The sequence below is a fragment of the Tachysurus vachellii genome, chromosome 9 (assembly GCF_030014155.1).
Source record: "Tachysurus vachellii isolate PV-2020 chromosome 9, HZAU_Pvac_v1, whole genome shotgun sequence".
NCBI classification, from domain to species: domain Eukaryota; kingdom Metazoa; phylum Chordata; class Actinopteri; order Siluriformes; family Bagridae; genus Tachysurus; species Tachysurus vachellii.
This window is the reverse complement of record NC_083468.1, coordinates 28,218,596-28,227,432: the sequence shown is the minus strand read 5'-3', so window position 1 is coordinate 28,227,432 and position 8,837 is coordinate 28,218,596. Positions and strand designations below refer to the sequence as shown.

The window sequence follows — 8,837 nt, the reverse complement described above, 5'->3', positions numbered from 1 at the left end:
TGTCTGTGTCTGTGAGAGTGTGTGTCTGTGTGTGTGAGTGTGTGTGTATGTGTCTGTGAGAGTGTCTGTGTCTGTGTCTGAGAGTGTGTGTGTCTGTGTATGTGTCTGTGAGAGTGTGTCTGTGTCTGTGTGAGTGTGTCTGTGTATGTGTCTGTGAGAGTGTGTGTGTCTGTGTATGTGTCTGTGAGTGTGTCTGTCTGTGTATGTCTGTGAGTGTCTGTGAGAGTGTGTCTGTGTATGCGTCTGTGAGTGTGTGTCTGTGTACGTGTCTGTGAGAGTGTGTGTGTCTGTGTATGTGTCTGTGAGTGTGTCTGTCTGTGTATGTGTCTGTGAGTGTGTCTGTCTGTGTATGTGTCTGTGAGAGTGTGTATGCGTCTGTGAGTGTGTGTGTCTGTGTACGTGTCTGTGAGAGTGTGTGTGTCTGTGTATGTGTCTGTGAGAGTGTCTGTCTGTGTCTGTGAGAGTGTGTCTGTGTCTGTGAGAGTGTGTGTGTGTCTGTGAGTGTGTGTGTAGAATGTGAGTGAGTTTCTTGTGCAGGACTTGAAAACAGGTTTATTTTACTGAAGGATATGATTCTCTCACACAGTTTTAGTGTAACATAAATACTGCAAACAAAAAGGATTAATTACTACTCATTATACTGGAATGTGCAAAACATCAGACGACGACAAATTATGTAAAAAAAAATAATCAAACTGAATTAAAAAAAACAACAAAAACAAATCAAATCAACAACAGTTACAGGCATAGATTGTGTTTTTGTCACAAATACAAGAATCACAAAAACATTTCTTTTTGTGGAAAAAATAAAACAGAAAAGAATTAAAAATAAAGTGATTTCCAGATGTTTATACCACAAGGTGAACAGGATGGATAAAGGCACACTGCATCCTGTCAATCATCTGGGCTCTGAAACACTTCTGTAACATTCCAACTAAACTGTTCAGGTGACAGAATGTTAAGGTCTGATTCAGTGCATCATCTGAGAGCAAGAAGGAACTAAAGGTTTAAGATGGAATTCAGGAATTTTATTGCACTTTGGGATCACAGAGTTTTTCCATCTTGTCTGATAACTTAATATTCAGCTAACAAATGATCGTACTGAGTATCAAGAGTAAAGAAAATCTGTGCTGTGTTTCTGATCAGCCCAAATCAGTTAGATCATGGAGCTGATGCACAAATATCTGAGTTAAACAAAGACATTCAAATGAAATAACAAATGTTTAACTGAGTTGTGTTGAGATCAGTGACGGGTCCTGACAGAGTCCAGCTGATATGATGTACTGCTTAAGACCTAACACAGGACTCGGGATCATTTCATCCAGGATTCAATACTGACTCAGGTTCAATTAATCCAGACTGAACCTACGACTGAAGAAAACATGGAGTGTTTTTACGAATTAAATGTAAATAAAAATGTCAATGTTCAAGCTAACAGTGGGTTTATTTACCATTTACTGATTGTGTGTGTGTGTGTGTGTGTGTGTGTGTGTGTGTGTGTGTGTGAGAAAAAGGTGAAAATAAAATAAAATGAATCATGAGTCATGAATGAAAAAGCTCCCGATTGAATCACTAAAAACACACTTGTACCGGCTTTGGCGCATTTCGCTGTTGCATAGCAACCTGTTTATGAAGAAGGAGAGCGACTGTGTGGTGTGTGTGTGTGTGTGTGTGTGTGTGAGAAATTAGGCACTGGTTAACACACAGTTAGAGCAGGAGTGCGTGCCTCGCTGTGTGTGGCTCTCCATCTGCACTGTGCAGTGTGACACGCCGTGTGACATCATCAGCAGGTGACGAGCTTTAGATTGCACTTCTTCCCAGTTACCCCTGCTTCCTGGTGCTGGAGAGGAGGAACACACACACACACACACTCTTAGAAAAGTGGGAGGAGCTTAACTGTTCAAACATTATTAGCTGTTGATTAACAGTGTGTACAGACTTACTACTAGTTTACACACTGATGCTTAACAACAATCCAATGTTTAACTGTTTTTTAAAAATCCTTTATGTTTTTATTCTTTGAAACAGGAGGTTATGTGTGTGTCTGTGTGTGTCTGTGTGTGTGTGTGTCTGTGTGTGTGTGTGTGTGTGTCTGTGTGTGTTTGTGTGTGTGTGTGTCTCACCAAGCTGAAGGTGTGCAAGAGCCACAGTACGATCAGCGGTTAAAGCCCAGACCTTCAGATCCTCCACCGACTCCACACCATCCAGCTTTAACAAATCTTCCCTCATCACGCTCGTTTTCAGGTGTCTGGGAACACCTACACACACACACACACACACACACACACACACACACACACACACACACACACACACACACACACACACACACACACACACACACACACACACACACACACACACACACACACACACACACACACACACACACACACACAGTGAGATGAATGTCTCTAGTGGTCACTCACATGTATTACAGTTACCATCTCAATGATAATCACAAACACAACTGTGATTACACACAATGTACACAAAGCTCATCAGACAAGCACTACACTATGCCACAGTGTCTGACCAATCAGTGAGCCACAATATTTATAGCTCCGCCCACAAGTGTCCAGTGTAAATGGAAATAACTAAAGAAATGACAGAAAAAGCAAAGAACAATTTTTTTTAAAAAGAGAAGAGAATAAATTAATAAATTTAGGAGATGAAAACAGAAGAAAAGCAGAAAAAAGAAAGAAAGAGAGATGAGAGAGATGGTGTGTGATGGAAAGCTGGAGTGTGAGTATGGTTTCCTCTGTGTTACCATTGTGTGTGTGTGTGAGAGAGAGAGAGAGAGTTAGAGTGTGTGAGAGAGTATGTGAATCTGGGTGTGAGTTTGTGCGAGTGTGTGAGAGAGAGAGTGTGTGTATGTGTGTCTATGAGTAAGCGAGTGTGTATGTGTGAGAGATAGTGTGTTTGTGTGTCTGAGTTTGTGTGAGTATGAGTGAGCACGTGAGTGTGTATATGTGTGTGTGTGTGTGTGTGTGTGTGAGTGAGTGAGTGAGTAAGTGTGTGTGTGTGAGAGAGTATGAATGAGACAGAGTGTGTGTGAGAGTGTGTGTGTGTGTGTGTGCGTGTGAAAGAGTGTGTGTGAGAGAGTGTGAAAGAGTGTGTGTGAGAGAGTGTGTGTGTGAGAGAGTGTGTGTGTGTGTGAGAGTGTGTGTGCGTGTGTGTGTGAGAGAGTGAGTGTGAGAGTGGGTGTGTATGAGTGTGTGTGTGTGTGTGAGAGTGTGTGTGTGTGTGTGAGTGTGTGTGTGAGAGAGTGTGTGTGTGAGAGAGTGTGTGTGTGTGAGAGACTGTGTGTGAAAGAGAGTGTGTGTGAAAGAGTGTGTGAGAGAGTGTGTGTGAGAGAGTGTGTGTGTGAGCGAGTGTGTGTGAGCGAGTGTGTGTGTGAGAGAGTGTGTGTGTGAGTGTGAGTGTGTGTGTGAGAGTGTGTGTGTGTGAGAGTGTGTGTGTGAGAGTGTGTGAGTGTGAGAGAGTGTGTGTGTGAGAGAGTGTGCGTGTGAGAGTGTGTGTGTGTGAGAGAGTGTGTGTGTGAGAGAGTGTGTGTGTGTGAGAGAGTGTGTGTGTGAGAGAGTGTGTGTGTGTGAGAGAGTGTGTGTGTGTGAGAGAGTGTGTGTGTGAGAGAGTGTGTGTGTGAGAGAGTGTGTGTGTGTGAGAGAGTGTGTGTGTGAGAGAGTGTGTGTGTGTGAGAGAGTGCGTTACCCTCGAGCAGGATGAGGCCAGTGTCTCTGATGATGTGCAGCGTGGTGAAAAGTACCAACACGGAAAATATGTAAGTACACACAGGATCAGCCAGCTTATACTCCGGCTAGAAAACACACACACACACACACACACACACACACACACACACACACACACACACACAATAAAGCTTCACACTCTCAAATATCAAGCACACACAGTGATATAGCAGTGAAAAGCTACATTGTGTCAGGACACAAACCATCTAACACACTGGTCATAACACACACACACACACACACACACACGTGCGTGTACACACACGTGCAGACACGAGCACACACACACACACACACACAAACACACTCACGGAACCATTAATGCAGTCAAGGTCCTAGCAATAGTTTGGGCCGAGCCTTAAAAGTGAGTTTGTGTGTGTGTGTGTGTGTGTGTGTGTGTATGTGAACGTGTGTGAGTGTGTGTACGTGAACGTGTGTGTGTGTGTGTGTGTGTGTGTGTACCTTAAACCTGACGATATATGCGGCGATCAGAACGCCGACACTCTGTACCAGGTCCCCCAGTGCGTGAATAAATGCAGCTCGCACCGCTAAGCTGCCGTGAGAGTGCTGACTCTGCCCCTGTCCATGGCCCCGCCTCTGCGAGTGGGAGTGAGAATGAGAGTGGGAGTGGGAGTGGAGGTGACCTGACTGGTTGAGGAGAAACCCCATTCTACAATCACACACACACACCAAATTTAGCGCAGTGATAATGACAGTAATAATAATCCATGACACAATCAGTAAGTGATACACACATGAGGTTGACTGCCACGCCCACGGCAGCCGTGATGAGCATGATGTCTCCATCAATAGTGAAATCTGGATGGATTGTTCTCTGTACCGCTTCATTCAGCAGCACTCCAGTCAGGATGTAGATCAACAACACACTGATTCCTGCAGACATCACCTCTACACACACACACACACACACACACACACACACATGTTACACTTTCATACAGAGAAACAGTACTGAGGAGTGGAATGGAGGTATGTGTATGTGTGTGTGTGTGTGTGTATGTGTGTGTGTGTGTGTGTGTGTGTGTACCCAGTCTGTGCAGGCCAAAGTTGAAAGTGTGTGTTGGTGGTTTGGCTGAGAGCCACAGAGCCAGTAAAGACACCACGATCCCCACCAGATCAGTCAGCATGTGTAATGCATCAGTCATGATGGCTAAACTGTTCGCCATGTAGCCACCTGGAGAAAACACACACACACACACACACACAGACACACCCACGGACACAGACACACACACACAGACAGACACACCCACAGACACAGACACACACACCCACAGACACACCCACAGACACACCCACAGACACACCCACAGACACAGACACACAGACACACCCACAGACACACCCACAGACACACCCACAGACACACCCACAGACACACCCACAGACACACCCACACACAGAGTGAGAGGTCTTATTATTGTTTATGTTTTTTTCTTTAACGGCGTCCTTTTTTGTTTTTTTACCTACGAGTTCTCCGATCATGAACAGGAAGTACAGCACAGCTGCCATCACCAGCTTCTTCATCACTTTGCGCCGCTTGACGTCCTCCTTCCTCGTAGCACAGTTATTGCACGGCTCCGCCCCCAGCCCGGAGGTGGAGCCGAGCAGCGAGTCGTCGTCATCATCCTCTCCACTTCTGATGAAGGTGCTGACAGCAGCTCCGTTCGGAGACGACCCGGTGTACTCGTCCATCTCGGCCGACACGACCACCTTCAACTTATTAAACCTGGGCATCTCGTCCTCCACCAAGTCCTCAGAGAAGTCAAAGGCGGCAGAGTCACTGAGCTCCCAGTCTGTTCTCTCTCTGTGGAACATGGAGCTCACACGGGACAGCAGGTCTGCCCCCGACATCAGTCAGAGAGAGAGAGAGAGAGAGAGGGAGAGAGAGGGAGAGAGACAGGGGGGGGGGGGGGAGTGAGAGAGGGGGGGGTGAGAGAGAGAGAGAGAGAGAAGAGAGAGAGAGAAGAGAGAGAGAGAGAGAGAGAGAGAGAGAGAGAGAGAGAGAGAGAGAGAGAGAGAGAGAGAGAGAGCGCAGTGGGAAAATAAGGATCACTCAGCTGTTGTGATGTGAATCCAGCTGTGAGTTTTGAGTGACAGATGAACAGGAGCGTCCGAGTTTCCTTCTCATGGTGCAACAACTCTCACATCAAACCACCTGGAACAACAAAACCATGACCTTAAACAGATCTCTACTGATGTTTTCTCTCTCTAACACACTACAGCTCTAATCTTAACATTTAAACTTTCACTTTATAGCTTTAAAAAGTTTTCTAATTTGTTTTATTTTTGTTTGTTTTGGTTTTTTACAACTTTAAGAAGCCAAAACATGTGATCAGATTCAGCAAACAATTCGAGATCCCACAGAAGGTGATGATGAGAATATTCTGCTAGAACATTTCTTCCATGTGGAGATCTTTACATCCTTCTCTTCTCCAACGTGTTCCATGGGATGGTGTGTAAAGCCCCAGGACTGCTGCACAGATGATGTAGATGATTTCACAAGTCTCTCTCTGTGCTTGTGTTTCAGTGGAGGAGTTTAGTGTGAGCTTGAGGAACGGATTAAACATTGTCATTAATGAAAGCAGAGAGCATGGTGAGACATCTCAGGAGGTTCACCTGCCCAGGGATGAGCAGTTGTTGTTCCATGACCTTTCCATCTGCATGTTATGGAACCAGGTATGTCGAAGGTCTTTACTCCAGCTCTGCTTTTTTAATTTGCGTGATGTTTAACAGATTGTCCCTGAGAACTTCAGGAAGCTCCTTCATCATGATTGCTTGATTCTTTGTTAATGAGTCCGTCAGTGCTCCACACGTCAGTCAGTCCGTCAGTGCTCCACACGTCAGTCAGTCCGTCAGTGCTCCACACGTCAGTCAGTCCGTCAGTGCTCCACACGTCAGTCAGTCCGTCAGTGCTCCACACGTCAGTCAGTCCGTCAGTGCTCCACACGTCAGTCAGTCCGTCAGTACTCCACACGTCAGTCAGTCCGTCAGTACTCCACTTGTCAGTCAGTACATCAGTACTCCACACGTCCGTCAATCACGCAGTCAGTACTCCACACGTCAGTCAGTACTCCACAAGTCAGTCAGTCCGTCAGTACTCCACACGTCAGTCAGTCCGTCAGTATTCCACACGTCAGTCAGTCCGTCAGTGCTCCACACGTCAGTCAGTCCGTCAGTACTCCACACGTCAGTCAGTCCGTCAGTACTCCACTTGTCAGTCAGTACATCAGTACTCCACACGTCCGTCAATCACGCAGTCAGTACTCCACACGTCAGTCAGTCCGTCAGTACTCCACACGTCAGTCAGTCCGTCAGTGCTCCACACGTCAGTCAGTCCGTCAGTACTCCACAAGTCAGTCAGTCCGTCAGTACTCCACACGTCAGTCAGTACGTCAGTACTCCACACGTCAGTCAGTACATCAGTACTCCACACGTCAGTCAGTCCGTCAGTATTCCACACGTCAGTCAGTCCGTCAGTGCTCCACACGTCAGTCAGTACTCCACAAGTCAGTCAGTCCGTCAGTACTCCACTTGTCAGTCAGTACATCAGTACTCCACACGTCCGTCAATCACGCAGTCAGTACTCCACATGTCAGTCAGTCCGTCAGTATTCCACACGTCAGTCAGTCCGTCAGTACTCCACAAGTCAGTCAGTACTCCACAAGTCAGTCAGTCCGTCAGTACTCCACACGTCAGTCAGTACGTCAGTACTCCACACGTCAGTCAGTACGTCAGTACTCCACACGTCAGTCAGTCTGTCAGTACTCCACACGTCAGTCAGTCCGTCAGTACTCCACGCGTCCGTCAATCACGCAGTCAGTACTCCACACGTCAGTCAGTCCGTCAGTACTCCACACGTCAGTCAGTACGTCAGTACTCCACACGTCAGTCAGTACGTCAGTACTCCACACGTCAGTCAGTACGTCAGTACTCCACACGTCAGTCAGTCCGTCAGTACTCCACACGTCAGTCAGTACGTCAGTACTCCACACGTCAGTCAGTCTATCAGTACTCCACACGTCAGTCAGTACATCAGTACTCCACACGTCAGTCAGTACGTCAGTACTCCACACGTCAGTCAGTCCGTCAGTACTCCACACGTCAGTCAGTACATCAGTACTCCACACGTCAGTCAGTACTCCACACGTCAGTCAGTCCGTCAGTACTCCACACGTCAGTCAGTACGTCAGTACTCCACACGTCAGTCAGTCCGTCAGTATTCCACACGTCAGTCAGTCCGTCAGTACTCCACACGTCAGTCAGTACATCAGTACTCCACAAGTCAGTCAGTCTGTCAGTACTCCACACGTCAGTCAGTACATCAGTACTCCACACGTCAGTCAGTACTCCACACGTCAGTCAGTCCGTCAGTACTCCACACGTCAGTCAGTACGTCAGTACTCCACACGTCAGTCAGTCCGTCAGTATTCCACACGTCAGTCAGTCTGTCAGTGCTCCACACGTCAGTCAGTCTGTCAGTACTCCACACGTCAGTAAGTACAGGTATCTTCAGCTAACTTTATTCTTCACAACTTAAAATCCACCTAAAGATTCTTCATTTCACAAATATTTATCATCTTTAAATCTGTCAGTTTAACTGTTAATATGGAGATATTTGAGGTACATAGAGTTTTATTTACAAACACCGTCTGGTATCGAGATGTTTTTAATGGACAATAAAATTAGCACATTGCTAACAACAAAGCCGTGTATTGTTCTTATAAAGTGTCTCAGATTAATTTATTATGATTTTATAAAGAACCCCGTGAATGTGTACTTTAATCACTTTAATCACTTTAATCACTTTAATCACTTTAATCACTTTAATCATGACACTCAGGTGAATTACATGTCATTATTCAGTGTGAGCTAAAAGTCACTGTTGCTAACTGACAGGCGCGCGCGCGCGCGCTCGCGAGGCCAAACAGCCAGTGACCGAATACTCACCGCTCGTCTGGGGTTAAAGATCCTGAGGTGAAGCTACACGACTGTAAACGCCGCCATGTTACACGTCAGTATGAGGACACAAACCGACCTGTACTCAGTTGTTGGTGTCGGTCT

At 46.3% G+C, this 8,837-nt stretch overlaps 2 protein-coding genes across 2 annotated transcripts; one reads left to right on the top strand and one right to left on the bottom strand.

Annotated features, from left to right (window-relative positions):
* Window positions 1–525: 525 nt before the first annotated feature.
* Window positions 526–5,701, bottom strand: slc30a4 (solute carrier family 30 member 4). Its single transcript, XM_060878485.1, has 7 exons — window positions 5,240–5,701; window positions 4,801–4,947; window positions 4,508–4,661; window positions 4,215–4,422; window positions 3,712–3,817; window positions 2,124–2,258; window positions 526–1,840 (listed from the first exon to the last, which is right to left on the bottom strand). Exons 1-7 carry the CDS (start codon window positions 5,625–5,627, stop codon window positions 1,686–1,688), a joined length of 1,293 nt encoding a protein of 430 aa, XP_060734468.1. The 5' UTR covers window positions 5,628–5,701; the 3' UTR covers window positions 526–1,685.
* Window positions 5,702–6,565: 864 nt separating this feature from the next.
* On the top strand, window positions 6,566–8,293 carry LOC132851173 (coagulation factor V-like). Its single transcript, XM_060877811.1, has one exon. The coding sequence runs from the start codon at window positions 6,566–6,568 to the stop codon at window positions 8,291–8,293; it is 1,728 nt and encodes a 575-aa protein (XP_060733794.1).
* The last annotated feature ends 544 nt before the right edge of the window (window positions 8,294–8,837 follow it).

Excerpts from the sequence above, each read along its gene's own strand:
- slc30a4 (XM_060878485.1), bottom strand. The coding sequence starts at position 5,627 with ATGTCGGGGGCAGACCTGCTGTCCCGTGTGAGCTCCATGTTCCACAGA. Across the intron at positions 4,948-5,239 it reads CATGATCGGAGAACTCGTAG|GTGGCTACATGGCGAACAGT; the intron begins GTAAAAAAACAA and ends TGTTTTCTCCAG. Across the intron at positions 2,259-3,711 it reads TGGCCTCATCCTGCTCGAGG|GTGTTCCCAGACACCTGAAA; the intron begins GTAACGCACTCT and ends GTGTGTGTGTAG.
- LOC132851173 (XM_060877811.1), top strand. The coding sequence starts at position 6,566 with ATGAGTCCGTCAGTGCTCCACACGTCAGTCAGTCCGTCAGTGCTCCAC.